The following is a 15,756-nucleotide window of genomic DNA, read 5'->3' as shown; positions in this document are numbered from 1 at the left end:
ATTTACTTTACCACCATTGCCCAAGTGAGATTAGTCTGTTTTTCTCTGTATTTCAGTTTAGCATCAAAATGATCTTATCCTTAAGATTAAAAGAATTCACCCATGAAACTATCTGTATTTAGTGCTTTTTGACACTCAATTTCTTCTTCCACAGTTAGTGTCTATTTAGATTCTTTCTCCACTGGATTTGCTTTTAATGGTACTGTGAAATTCTCATACTTGCATACAAACTGCATGGTTTATCTCACTGAAAAGAAAAAATATGAACAAACGTATAAATCAACATTATTGGGAAACATTCCCAGCCAGGATGAGCTAAATGTATAAAACTTGGAGCAAATTACTGGTATACAGTTTTTATTTAAGCCATGAGTTTAGGGGGAAAAAAAACTTTTAAATAGGGCTTTGTAAGTGGTGAATGCTACTAGGATGTTGATAACCAGACAACTGTAAATAAGTAAAAAAGAGATGAAACCAATGCTGTGGACCACGAAATATATATATATATTTTTTTTTTCTTTCTATAAAGTACAGAATGGTTTTCAATTAGGTAGTATATGTGTACGTATTAAATAGTTATAAAATGTACCCCCAAAAAACAACATAATTATGTGCAATGCTCTCAAGTGTTACTACTCTGGTCATGTAATCTCTAAAAGTAAGCTAAATATCAAAGTAGAAAGTCACATTCCCCTAACCTGCTCCAACATGATACACTTACAATAAATTCAAATATATATTAAAACAGCTGCACCAGAACTCTGCATTTCACAAACAAGCGTGTATAAAGTAGTTAAAAATCAAATATCACACACACTTGACTACTGATAGAAATATATATAATTTTTAAATTGCTCTCAATTTTCTACGTTAATTTTCCCCTTCTACATATAGAAAGTCTCTAAGTACACACAGAAGTCTAGAAAGACTGAAACCACAGCATTGAAAAGAGGGTCAGATAAAGGCAAAAGAAACTCCCTTTCTACAATGTTTAATAAAACTTTAATATAACAGGATATTAAAATTTCAGAAAATAATGAAATATAGGGAAAACAATAAGCTCAGTTTTAAACATGTTATACCTCAAAAGGATCCTTGGCCTTAATATTAGAATGCTAATGAGTAACTAACAAAAAGTTAAGATTCACATTTCTGTTCTTTGAAAAGGCTTTATAATCACTACCGAGATATAAACAATTAAGAAAGTTGGAAGTACTCTGATATGGTACAAACCTACCTGTGCACATGATTCTTCAGGTGTTTTGGCACTAACTGAATAAAGTGCTGGGAGATCTAGTCTGTGCACAGAGAATTTTTCTAGGGTGTGCAAAAGTGCTGGAGCAAGGTGAGAAGTTTGACCTGAGCCTCGTTCTCCAGATAGCAGTAATCTTGGCCTGTAAGAGGTTGGCTGATGATATGGTGACCTGGAATACATGTAAGACATGATAATTATTTCAAAACCATACACTCTGAAGATCAGTATGAAATACTAGGTAAAATATTGACACTAAATATATAACTCCTAATTAACAGAATTTTCTCTTTTACTTTTTAAGTACAGTGAATCACCTTTTCATTAATAATCACTTTAACATGTTGACCTCCCTGACAATTTTAATAACCATAATGTAAAAGTATAAACACACATTCTAAAACAAAGTAACAATACTTGGGTATTCATCCTATCATACCACATATATTCACTTGGAAAATGCTTCAGACACTAAGGGGATTTAGTTATTAATTATTCATGATCAAATGTTAAGAATTGCATTTCAACAAGGAAGTAGGTATATCTGAAGATTACCAAAAATGTAGGACTTTTTTCTAAAGGTTAAAATTGTAAATTTTATGCATATTTTACTATAATTTTTAAGATAGAAAATAAATGTAGGACTTTTTCAGTGGCAGCAAATTTTTATTTTAGGCCAATAAAAACTAAATGTCTACACCCTAATTCATGACATCTAAGGACCTACAATAGTAAAAAGAAATTTAGGAAAAAACATTAAACCAAGCTGAACTTGTACCCTCTCCAGATTCCACAACACAATTAAAATGATAAATGAAATAGCTTCATCTATCACAATAGTAAACATAGGAAATTTTGAGCAATGCAATTAAGAATAAACCAAATAAAAACTGTAACTAATAGAAAGAAATAAGGAAAATGTTGTTGCTTGTAAAGTATATGATTCTGCACTAAAAAATCTGAGAGAATTAACTAATTAATAACTGTCAGAATCTACCAAAATAACAAGTCAGAAGACAGAAATAGAAAAATCAAAACATACCCTACCACCATCAATAACCAATATAAAGAAGGAAAGAAGATTCTTTTTTTTTAATGTTTATTTATTTTGAGAGAGAGATAATAAGAGCAAGCAAGTGGGAAAGGGAAAGAGAGAGGAGAAGAAAGAGAATCCCAAGCAGGCTCCATGTTACTTGGTAAAGTGTGCTAGATCCAAGAACATTTAAACCTGTTTCAGTAAGAAGTACTACACACAGTTTTAATTTCTTGGCAATTCTATGAAACACATAGTTTCCTCTTATTAAACAGAAGAAGAAACCAAGACTCAGAGAAGTTAGGTATGAGACTATATAAATGAGTGGTCAAAGAGTTCAAATTCTCATTCTGGTCTATATAATTGCTAAGTTGAACCACTGTGTTAGGATGTACACTACACTATACTGAAATATATTACAGGGGCACCTGTGTGGCTCAGTTGGTTAAGCGTCCGACTCTTAATTTTGGCTCAGGTCATGATCTCACAGGTTTGTGGGATCGAGCCCCGTATTGGGCTCTACACTAAGCATGGAACCTGCTTGGGATTCTCTCTCTCCCTCTCTCTACTCCTCCCTCGCTTGCACTCTCTCTCAAAATGAATTTTAAAACATTAAAAAAGAAAACTATTATAGGGGCGCCTGGGTGACTCAGTAGGTTAAGTGTCCAACTCTTGGTTTCAGCTCAGGTCATGATATCACAGTTCACTGGTTCAAGCCCCACATCAGGCTGCACAATGATGGTGCAGAGCCTGCTTGGGATTCTCTCTCTCCCTGTCTACGCCTCCCTTGCTCTCTTAAAAAAAAAAAAAAATCTATTACAGAACAGAATAATAAAATATAATGTAGAATACACCAAAGAAAAAGAAACAGAGATCAGTACAACTATAGACCGGGAAACAAATCATCATAGTTCAATGAATTTCATACAAGATAACAAGCATAAAAAAATAAATGGAGGGGGGATTATAAAATAAATTTTATTTTAAAAGAGGGAAAAGGGGTGCCTGAGTGGCTCAGTCAGTTAAGCATTCAACTTCGGCTCCGGTCATTATCTCATAATTCAATGGTTCCAGCCCCGCATTGGGCTTTGTGCTAACAGCTCAGAGCCTGGAGCCTGCTTTAGATTCTGTGTGTCCCTCTCTTTCTGTCCCTCCCCCATTCATGCTCTGTCTCTCAAAAATAAATAAAACATGAAAAAAAATTTTTTTAAATAGGGAAGATTTAGGGGTGCCTGGGTGGCTCAATCGGTTAAGCGTCCAACTTTGGCTCAGGTCAAGATCTCGCAGTTCGTGGGTTGGAGCCCCACGTCGGGCTCTGTGCTGACAGTCAGTTCAAAGCCTGGAGCCTGCTTCAGATTTTGTGTCTCCCTCTCTCTCTCTGACCTTCCCCTGCTCGCTCTCTCTCTCTCTCTCAGAAATAAATTTAAAAAAATTTTTTTAATTTAAATAAAATAAGGAAGATTTAGACCCTCATTTCACAGAACAAAATTAATTCTAAGAAAAAAGAAAAACACAAGATTCATGTATTTTTAATTCATAATCTATAAACTTGTTTTAATAAATAGTTTATTGTCAAGTTCTTGGTTTCCAAGAACAACCAGTGTTCATCCCCACAAGAGCCCTCCTCCATGCCCATCACCTCCCTGCCCCCCACACCCATCAGTCCTCAGTTTGTTCTCAGCATTCAAGTCTCTCATGGTTTGCCTCCCTCCTTCTCCCCCACTATTTTCCCCCTTTTTCTCCCCCATGGTCCTCCGTTAAGTTCCTCCTAATCCTTCTAATACATGCAAACATATGGTATCTGTCCTTCTCTGCCTGACTTATTTCGCTTAGCATATCATCCTCAAATTCCATCCATGTTGCTACACATGGCCAGGTTTCATTCTTTCTCATTGCCTTGTAGTATTCCATGGTATAGATAAACCACATCTTCTGGATCCATTCGTCCGTTGATGGACACTTAGGCTCTTCCCATATTTTGGCTATTGTTGAGAGTGCTGCTATGAACATTGGGGTACATGTGCCCCTATGCATCAGCATTCCATATCCCTTGGGTAAATTCCTAGCAGTGCTATTGCTGGGTTTTAGGAGAGTTCTATTGTTAATTTTTTGAGGAACCTCCACACTGTTTTCCAGAGGGGCTGCACCCGTTTACATTCCCACCAACAGTGTAGGAGGGTGCCCATTTTTCCACATCCTCGCCAGTATCGAGAGTCCTCTGATTTGCTTATTTTAGCCACGCTGACCAGTGTGAGGTGGTATCTCAGTATGGTTTTGATTTGTATTTCCCTGATGAGGAGGGATGCTGAGCATCGTTTCATGTGTCTGTTGGCCATCTGGATGTCCTCTTTGGAGAAGTGTCTGTTCATATCTTCTGCCCATTTCTTCACTGGATTGTTTGTTTTTCGGGTGTGGAGTTTGGTGAGTTCCTTATAGATTTTGGATATTAACCTTTTATCTGAGATGTCATTTGGAACTATCTTTTCCCATTCCGTCCGCTATTAGTTTTATGGATTGTTTCCTTTGCCATGCAGAAGCTTTTAATCTTGATGAGGTCCCAATCGTTTATTTTTGCTCTTGATTCCCCTGCTTTTGGGGAGGTGTCAAGTAAGAAATTGCTGTGATTCCCAGCACCATCTGTTAAAGAGGCTGTCTTTTTTTCCATTGGATACTCTTTCCTGCTTTGTCAAAGATTAGTTGGCTGTATACTTTTGGGTCCAATTCTGAGTTCTCAATTCTATTCCATTGGTCTATGTGTCTGTTTTTGTGCCAATACCGTACTGTCTTGATGATGACGGCTTTGTAGTAGAGGCTAAAGTCTGGGATGGTGATGTCTCCCGTTTTGGTTTTCCTCTTGAATATTACTTTGGCTATTGGGATCCTTTGTGGTTCCATACAAATTTTAGGATAGTTTGTTCTAGTTTTGAGAAGTATGCTGGTGCAATTTTGATTGGGATTGCATTGAATGTGTAGATTGCTTTGGGTAGTAATGACATTTTAACTAGATTTATTCTTCCAATCCATGAGGATGGAATGTTTTTCCATTTCTTTGTGTCTTCTTCAATTTCCTTCATAAGTTTTCTATAGTTTTCATCAAACATATCCTGGGTTAGGTTTATTCCGAGGTATTTTATGGTTTTTTTGTGCATTGTGAATGGGATCAGTTTCTTGATTTCTCTTTCTGTTGCTTCATTATTGGTGTATAAAAATGCAACCGATTTCTGTACATTGATTTTGTACTCTGCAACTTGGCTGAATTCTTGGATCAGTTCTAGTAGGCTTCTGGTGGAGTCTGCCAGGTTTTCTATGTAGAGTATCGTGTCGTCTGCAAAAAGTGAAAGTTTGACTTCTTCTTTGCCAATTCTGATGCCTATTTTATGTCCTTTTGTTGTCTGATGGCTGATGCTAGGACTTCCAGCACTATGTTAAACAACAGTGGTGAGAGTGGACATCCCTGTCGTGTTCCTGATCTCAGGGGGAAAGCTCTCAGTTTTTCCCCGTTGAGGATGATGTTATGTGAGGGCTTCTCATAGATGGCTTTTATGATGTTTAAATAAGTTCCTTCTATCTCGACTTTCTCGAGGGTCTTTATTAAAAAGGGATGCTGTATTTTGTCAAGTATTTTTTCTGCATCTATTGACAGAATCATGATTTTTCTCTTTTCTTTTGTTGATGTGATGTATCACACTGATTGGTTTGCAAATGTTGAACCAGCCCTGTAACCCAGGAATGAATCCCACTTGATCTTGGTGGATAATTCTTTTTATGTGCTGTTGAATTTGATTTGCAAGTATCTTGTTGAGGATTTTTGCATCTATATTCATCAAGGATATTGGCCTGTAGTTCTCCTTTTTTGCTGGGTCTCTGTCTGGCTTGGGAATCATAGTGATGCTGGCTTCATAAAATGAGTCCAGAAGTTTTCCTTCGATTTCTATTTTTTGGAATAGTTTGAGAAGAATGGGTAGTAATTCTGTTTTAAATGTCTGGTAGAATCCCCCAGGGAAGCCATCGGGCCCAGGGTTCTTATTTGTTGGGAGATTTTTGATAACTGATTCAATTTCCTCACTTGTTATGGGTCTGTTCAGGTTTTCTATCTTTTCCGGTATGAATTTTGGTAGTGAGTGTGTGTTTAGGAATTTGTCCATTTCTTCTAAATTGTCCAGTTTGTTGGCATATAGTTTTTCATAGTATTCCCTGATAATTGCTCGTATTTCTGAGGGGTTGGTTGTAATCAGTCCGTTTTCATTCATGATTTTGTCTATTTGAGTGCTCTCTCTTTTCTTTTTGAGAAGCCTGGCTGGGGGTTTGTCAATTTTATTTTTTCAAAAAACCAACATAATCTATAAACCTTTGTAACTCAAAAATTACAATCTGAACCAAACGGCAAACAATCAAATGAGACAAACAATCTGCCATTAATAGGAATGGTTCTTAATGTACAAAGAGCTTGTGGTTCATAGTGTTTTAACAACAACAACAAAACAGTTTCATGGTCAAAGGACAAAGACACTTCAAAAAGAAAACAAATCAGGTAACATTTCTTAAATGTTCAATCACTTAATAATTGGAGAATGCTTCCTATGCTGAGTCCCTCAGCCCTGCATATCAATAATACCAGTTTATTATGGAGCTCATACTTGAAAGGTATTGAGTAGAAAAAGGAAATCTACAAACTAATATAATTCAGTAAAATCAACAAGCAGCATTGTTTAAGTACAGAATGCTATGACAGACTCCAATTACAGACTCAACAAAGGCTTTCCTGTACAGTGTTATCAAAGCACAAACTCAACAGGTTGGAGACAGAAAAGACAAATTCCAAGAAACAAATACAGGATGTGCAAAGGACCAGAGGCTCCTGGCCCTTTGCAGTAATAGTTCATACAGCTAGCTTTTTTTAAGGGTTTAGGGCCATGTATGGGTAACGGTTCTGTGGTTAGGAGGAAGGAGAACCAGAGTGTGAAAAGCTATATAGAGTTTTGTAAACCTTGTTAAAAGTTTGGGATACACATTGAAGAATATGAGAAAGCATTAAGATACTTAAGCAGGGGAAGTGATATAATCATACACATGTTTTAAAAGAAAACTCTATTATCACTATGTCAGTATAGAAAATGAAAGAGGGCACAACAGGAGGAAAGATGACCAGTTAGGAGTCTACATTAACAACCCAGGTATGAGATGTTTATGATAGTCTAGACAAGAACAATGTCAGAGGAGGTAAGAAGGAACAGCCTGAGATGAGACTTAATTTACAGGACCTGGACACTGACTAGGTACAGAAGAAAGAAAGAGGAAGGAGTTGCGGAAGATCCCCAATTCTACTTGCAACACCTCCATGGGTACATGGGAGCTGAGATGACCCAGTGGAAAAGAAGGGGAAACCTAGTCCAGTACATACTGAAGGACCTGTGGCACACAAAGGGCAAGAGACAGCTAGAGATGGTCTAAAGCTCAAGACCAATGTTGGCTTAAGAAAGATTTGGTAGTTGGGGCATCTGGGTGGCTCAGTCTGTTAAGCATCTAACTCCTGATTTCGGCTCAGGTCATGGTCTTACAAATGGTGAGACCAAGCCCATAAGGCTCTATGCTGGTAGCGCAAAGCCTGCCTGGGATTCTCTCTGATTTTCTCTCTCTCCCTGTCCCTCCCCAACTTGTGCACACACAGCACATGTATGCATGTTCTCTCGCTCAAAATAAACATTAAAAAAAAAAGGAAAGATCTGGTAGCTATTAACAGACATGAAAATTTTTTTAATTTTTTTTTTAATGTTTTATTTATTTCTAGGAGAGAGAGAGAGAGAGACAGCGTGAGCAGGGGAGGGTCAGAGAGAGAGGGAGTCACAGACTGAAACAGGCTCCAACCCACGACATGGGGCTCGAACCCACGAACCGCGAGATCATGACCTAAGCGAAAGTCGGACGCTTAACCAAGCCACCCAGGCGCCCCGAAAAATTTTTCAAAATAATGAAAAACCATTTTATATGGAAGATATGTTAGACTGATAAACTAAAAATTAATTTTAATACTATTATTGAGTATATGTTGGGAAAATTTGGCTTTCTCATGAATTGTGTAATGGAAAAAAGCAAAATTTTCCAAAATTAAATTTGGCTATTATATCACATATATGCTGAAATGTTTACAAAGGATATTCTGCAACTCATTCCACTCCCAAGGACCCCCCGACCTCTTAAGCATTATCTAATTTTTTTTATAGTATATATCTTCTAATATTCAATCTATCTATTATACTTATTTTATTATCTATCTCTATCTAATATGTAAGTTCAATAAGGGCAGGGTCTTTGCCAATTTTTTTTACAGATATATTCCAAGTACCTAGAATAACATGTAGCACATGACTGGGCACTTTGATAATGTATCAGAGTAAATATGAAAGAACAAATGAATAAATCAAACAAGAAGATATTATTTTCATCTATCTGGTTGGCAAAAATTTTTAAAGGCAAACTGTTCAGAATTAACAAGGTTACAGGAAAAAGGACACTCTCCTACATCAGTGATGAAAATGTAAATTGGGACAACCTTTCTGGAAGTCAGTTTAACAACCTGTATTAAATTTTTAAATGTATATACGCTTTGACAGAACAATCACTGTTTTTAAAATTTACCCTAATCGATCAATCAGATAACAGGCTAAAAATATATACTGAGAAAGATGCCTATCCAGATCCATATATGTATCATAAAAGAGGAAACCTGGAAATTTCAATCTTTATCAATAAGGTTATAAAAATAATCATCCAAAAATAAAATATTAAAAGAACGACATTAAACGTACACTAGTATGAAATAATGTTGCAAACACAGTGGATAAAAAGGCAAGTTATGTTAACAGCCTTACAGGAGGATTTTAATTTATATTAAAAAAATAAGTGGGTCCATCTATATGCACAGAGAATATGGAAATGTGGTCACCAAAACTTTAACAAAAATTACCTTCAGGTGCCTGGGCTTTAATTTTTACTTTCTCTTTAAGTTCTTCTTAATTACTTGAATTTTTCTACAGAGTATATCAGAAAAAACAAAGCTATTTTCATTTAGAAAACCTCAGAAATCTCGGTTTCTAATTCCCTTATGGTAGGTAATATAGAGTAAGAAGGAAAACTTATTTTCCGTGATAAGGGTTTTCTATCAGATTGACAGACCTTAAATATCTTGACTTTTATTTCACCTTAAATCTAAATAAAGGTTTGGGGTGCCTGGGTAACTCAGTTGGTTAAGTGTCTGACTTTGGCTCAGGTTATGATCTTACAGTTTGTGGGTTCGAGCCCCGCGTTGGGCTCTGTGCTGACAGCTCAGAGGCTGGAGCCTGCTTCAGATTCTGTGTCTCCCTCTCTCTCTTCCCTTGCTTGTGCTGTCTCTCAAAAATGAATAAATGTTAATAAAAAAATTTTTATCTAAATAAAGGTTTCAACATTGTTATAGGAAACTAGTCCCAGAAACAGAAACCCACCAGGAATGCCCAAGCTAGTGTTACTAGAGACCAGTATTAAAGTCATGCTTTCTACCTGTCTAGTATTTTTTCTGTATTGACTGGGCATACTAACACTTGTCCAGACAGACAGACAGAAGGCCAAACCAAACCAACAATAACAAAAATGTACAACACATATCAAAAGCCTATATCCTAAAGTGTATGCTTCTTGGAAAGTGTGAAAATTGTATTGTCCAACCTATCCAAAAAAGCAATACAATTCTCTATCTACCTTATTAAGCTCAGAAATCAATTTAGAAATCACACACAGTAAAATAGAAAAAAATATAGAGTCCTAGGAAACAAACAGTACAGAGCCTGGCTCTGCTTCCTGCTATCAGGTTAATCATGAGCAATATACTTTTTTCTCATTGTGGTTTCCTAATCTATAAAACGATGATCCCACAAATGCTATATGATTGTTAAGAGGCCTATATGAATTGCTATATATAAAGTCTCTAGCTTTATATACCTGCCACATGTTTAGTTTGTAATGAGCATCAGATGCTAACTCCTATCCCTTTATACTCAGAAGGCCAGCAAATATCACCATTTCTTCTGTCAAGCCTACCTGAACTTCCCAATGGAAGCTTCTAGTTTTGCTAACAAAGCACTTCAGCCATATCACAATGTTTGTCACCTTCAATAACAAGAACTTCTCCAGAGTAAGTATAAAGTATAAACCTACTTTATATCTTATTCATGCTTATGTTTTCAGGACCTAGTACAGTGCCTGGCATAAACACATAAAAATTGGCAGAATAAAGAAATAAATGAATGGAATTTATCAAAACATCTAAAACCAAAAAAAAGCTTATTTCTAGGATATAGCTGGCTTCCTATTAAATAAAAATCACATCATGAACTAGAAAAGTTTACATAAGGGGTGCCTGGGTGGCTCAGTCAGTTAAGGGTCCGACTTCGGCTCAGGTCATGATCTCACAGTGTGCAGGTTCGAGCCCCGTGTTGGGCTCTGTGCTGACAGCTAGCTCAGAGCCTGGAGCCTCTTTGGATTCTATATCTCCCTCTCTCTCTGACCCTCCCCTGCTCATTCTGTCTCCCTCTCTCTCTCAAAAATAAATAAAACATTTAAAAAGTTTACATAAAAGAAATTAACATTCAGCCAAACCCTTCAAAAAGTTTTAAACCAAACAAAATAAGCCATACCAGTGATATACATTAAATCAATGACAGAGAATGTTAATAAAAGGTCAACCTCAAAACTGCACATGAAGTTTTCTAATATCAAAATCTATTTCTATATCACTAACAGCAGAACTATCCCATAAAATTGGAACAAGTCTTGACAGTTTCTTAGCTCCTATCATATATTTCAAATCCGGATAAGTAAAATTGTCATAACAAATCACAATCTCATACACATACATACAGGGTAGCCAGGTGAGAGTCAGGAAAAAAATGATTATTTGGTTTCCCCTTGGCCATCAATAAAACAGACTTGTGAAATTACTGAAAAAGTCTAAGAAGACATCCCTAAGGACATAAAAGAAAAGATCTAGAACAGAAGAGAATTTTCTAATAGAAGAGCTTGCTGTTAAAGAACAAAACAAAGAGTAAATGAAAATAACTTATCCTCATTTTAAAAAATAAAAACTAAGAAAGAGTTATCAAAACAAATAATCAAATTAACATTTCACCATAATCTACATAGGAAAAACTTCAAGTTGGAAGACTTAAATTTGTTCAAAACAGATTTGAAAAAAATTACTTAAAAGTACAATCAATCAATCCAGCCTTTTCTAATGAAAGTGCTATTAGATCTGCCTGACAGAAGCAATATGGTCCTCTAAAATTCATGCTAATTATGTAAATGAGGAAGCTGATCTCTTAATTTAAAATTACATTAGCACAACTCTTGAAACCTTTATTACACTATATGTTAACTAACTAGAATTTAGATTTTAAAAAATTGCATTAGCACTAAAATTGTTTAACAATAAAAAGCACATAACAAAAGATGCTTTAACATGGATAAAGATAAATGTAAATAGAAAAATAATAAAATCGAAATCAGAGAAGTGTAAACTAATGAGGATTTGGAGAACCAGAAAGTTACCTGTTTATCTGTTTACTGAGAGATTTCTAATTCAGAATCTCTTTAGTACTCTGAGAATCCCTAAATTACCATCTGACACTACAAATTAAAATATTCCAGATCACGGTTAATATCTTATTTGTGACCATTTTAGTTCACAATAAAAGGCATTAAAATTGGGGACATAAGCTGATTTTCTAAAGACAGTCCTTCCTTCTACCCTGGTTAAGAAAGAAAGGGAAAAAAAGAACGAAAAGAAGAGGAGGGAAGAGAAGGGAAAGGGATGGGAAAGAGAAAGAGAGGGAGAGAGGGAAGAGGAAGAAAGGAAGGAAGGAAGGAAGGAAGGAAGGAAGGAAGGAAGGAAGGAAGGAAGGAAGGAAAGAAGGAGAGAAGGAAGGAAGGAAAGGGAAAAAGAGAGAGAAAGAAAGCACACAATGAGCTTACAAAAAACCATCTTTAGATCACCAATAAACCAATTTATTACCAGAGGAAAAAAGCATACACAGTAAAAATGTTCCTGAATTGTGTCCAAATGACAGAGAAAACAAAGTCCTCGAAGTTACAACCATAAGTAATAATGTACCATAATTCTAACCACAAATAGTAAATATCACTCTAAATTTTTAAAAAACTGATACATTACTTACATTGTAAAATGAAGGTAGGGTTTATGTATAGCAGCAGCTGATGACTGTTTCTTTGGTGATCCTGAGTGACAACTGGTCTCAAAAATTGATAAAGCATTCTCATCATCACTATCATCTAAAATCAGAGTATCTATATCTGTTTCAAAAAAAAAAATGACTTGTAAAGTCATTTAATATTAATGTCCCACCAAAGCTAAGGAAAATTGGTTTAAAAATCGTGTGACATTAACAAGTTACCTATCAAATACAAATCGACCAAGCAAACTGACAAACTGTAGGATTTTTTTTTTAATAATTTGTAAATAGAATCAGTGGAATTCTTTCACCTTTAGAGACTGCCTAAGTGTTATGAGATGTGATTTGGAAGACTTCGTTGACTAGCCTCAAGAAATAGAAAATAAATGGCACCCTCATAAAACACCCACATACTTAACTAAAAATCTCTAAGTTAATTGTGACCAAAACTGGTACATTTCATAGAAGACATTTGGCTTAGCTACTATGGTAAACTTGAGTTATGGCCAGTTTTTACAAAAGCAACAAGGACCAAAATGATTTTTTTTTTTTTTTTAACATGGCACACACATATACACCTTCACAAATAAAATCTAGTCTAGTTAAGGAGTAATTCCGTGGAAACAAAGCCAATCTGAAAAACGCATTCATCATTTGAGGCGCCTGGGTGGCTCAAACAGTTGAGCATCCAACTCTTGACTTCAGCTCAGGACATGATCTTGGCATCATGATCAAACCCCTCGCCAGGCTCTGCGATGAGCATGGAGGCGGCTTGGGATTCTCTCCCCCCCACCCCCTACCCCTCTCCTTCTCTCTAAAATAAAAAAATAATATTAAAAAAATATTTTTTAAATGCACTCATCAAGTAACATTAATCTCTATATGGGTCTGCTATATATTAATGTTCAATGGAGAAACTAGAACTATAAATATAAATCTCCCTTGAAAATGCAATACTTAAAAAATTTATCTGGGGGCACCAGGCTGGCTCAATCAGTTAAGCGTCCAACTTTGGCTTAGGTCAGGATCTTGCAGTCAGTAGATCTGAGTCCTAAACTGGGCTCTGTGCTGACAGCTCAGAGCCTGAAGCCTGCTTTAGATTCTTCGTCTCCCTCTCTCTATCCATCCCCTGCCTCTACTCTGTCTCTGTCTCTCAAAAATAAATAAATGTTAAAATAATTTTTTTAAATTTATGTGAACTACAGCTTGAAGGACTACAATAGCTGTGCTTCACACATGCCTAACAAAAGCGTCAATTCATTCAATAAAAAGTAATACTACATGTGTAAGAGATATGAGAGAAAATTAAGGTCAATAGAAATCATACCCTTCTCAAAAAAAAGAACAAAGAAATAAAAGAGGAATTTATTTTTTCTACTTTCTAAAAAGAGGTACTAAGTTGTGCTGACAGATACAGATTTCAATAGATTTTATCTTTTTTTTTTTTTTTTTTAATTTTTTTTTTTAATTTATTTCTAGGAGAGAGAGAGAGAGAGACAGCGTGAGCAGGGGAGGGCCAGAGAGAGAGGGAGTCACAGACTGAAACAGGCTCCAGGCTCTGAGCTGGCAGTCAGCACAGAGCCCGACGCAGGGCTCGAACCCACGAACCGCGAGATCATGACCTAAGCGAAAGTCGGGCGCTTAACCGACTAAGCCACCCAGGCGCCCCTCAATAGATTTTAAAAGCTAAATGTTTACGGGGCACCTGGGTGGCTCATTCAGTTGTGTCTGACTTTGGCTCAGGTCATGATCTTGTGGTCCTTGAGTTCCAGCCCCGTTGTACTGACAGCTCAGAGCCCGGAGCCTGCCTCAGATCCTGTGTCTCCCTCTTTCTCTGCCCCTCCCCTGCTCGTACTCTGTCTCTCTTTCTCTCTCAAAAATAAATAAAACATTAAATAAAATTTAAGTTAAATATTTAGTACAACTAATATGAAAGTTAACCTGAAAAATAATTGAATATCTTTTGGGTAATAATTTCATATACCAGCAAAAGATACTATCTAAGAAGAACATTAAGACCAAAACAAACCAGAATAATGTATCTAAATAACTAAAAAACAGTCATTAATAATCAAATAAAATTTGATTTCTCTTCTCTACTGGAACATGAAGAAAAGTTAGAACTAAAGCATGCTTTATACTTATTTAAAAATTTATAAGAAAACAGGGGGCCCAGTCAGTTAAGCGTCTGACTTCGGCTCAGGTCATGACCTCACGGTTTGTGGGTTCAAGCCCAGCATCAGGCTCTGTGCTGACAGCTCGGAGCCTAGGGACTCCTTCGGATTCCGTGTCACCCCTCTCTCTCTGCTCTTCCTCTGCTTGCGCTCTCTCTCTCTCTCTCTCTCTCTCTCTCTCTCAAAAATAAATAAATAAATAAAATTATAAGAAAACATAATAATGCCATAAAAAACTCTCAAATGAAAATAAAGGTATTATCATAAAATATTTCAAATGGAGAGATAAGATTTTTATCATTTTTTTAAAGGTAACATAAGTTTTTTTGTTTGTTTTTTGTTTTTAATTTGGGGAAAAGGGGCACTTGGGTGGCTCAGTAAGTTAAGCGTCCCATTCTCAATTTCAGCTTAGGTCATGATCTTCCAGTTCCTGAGACTGAGCCCTGCCTCAGGCTCTGAACTGATGGTGCAGAGCCTGCTTGGGATTCTCTCTCCCCCTCTCTCTCTGCCCCTCGACTGCTTGTGCACATCCCCACACATATCCATGTGTCAAATAAATAAACTTAAAAAAAACTGGGAGAAAGATACATATCCTCAGTTATGAAAATCAGAGATAAGAAATAGACAATCCGTGGCCAAGTACCTAGTTCATGCATAATAAAATATTTAATCTCCTATTTGACAAACTTAAGAAATCAAGTAATTCATGGGATATTTCATAAGAATCTATCCCTGAAAAATACAGTTTCTGAAGAATATAATTTATAAACAAAATACACTGAATGTTGATGATTTTAGTATATATAATATTTTTTATGTTTGATGATTTTAGTATATATAATATTTTTTATGTTAGTATTATTAATTGAACAATTTTCTGATGCAGACTACATGCTAAATAAGGTACTAAAAACTGGGAAAATTAAGATAATTAAAACATATTACTTCTGGGGCACCTGGGTGGCTCAGTTAGTTAAGCATCCAACTCTTGACATCAGCTCAGGCCATCATCTCACAATTCATGAGACACAGCCCCGCAATGGGCTCTGCGCTGACAGCATGGAGCCTGCTTGGGAT

The 15,756-nt window shown here is 36.2% G+C and overlaps 1 protein-coding gene across 3 annotated transcripts in view; it reads right to left on the bottom strand.

Moving 5' to 3' along the window:
• Positions 1-15,756, bottom strand: part of ATAD2B (ATPase family AAA domain containing 2B) — a 162,955-nt gene that overhangs the window by 56,418 nt on the left and 90,781 nt on the right. For all 3 annotated transcript variants that reach the window (XM_039238342.1, XM_039238343.1, XM_039238344.1), the window contains 2 exons: positions 12,491-12,626; positions 1,238-1,424 (listed from right to left, as the gene is read on the bottom strand). In XM_039238342.1, the coding sequence (XP_039094273.1) occupies positions 1,238-1,424; positions 12,491-12,626 (323 nt within the window). The remainder of the gene's footprint in view (positions 1-1,237; positions 1,425-12,490; positions 12,627-15,756) is intronic.

This window comes from Hyaena hyaena, unplaced genomic scaffold (assembly GCF_003009895.1).
Source record: "Hyaena hyaena isolate Hyena2069 unplaced genomic scaffold, ASM300989v1 scaffold_138, whole genome shotgun sequence".
Lineage (NCBI taxonomy): Eukaryota > Metazoa > Chordata > Mammalia > Carnivora > Hyaenidae > Hyaena > Hyaena hyaena.
Note: the sequence above shows the minus strand (reverse complement) of the source record. Positions and strands in the feature narration are given on the sequence as shown.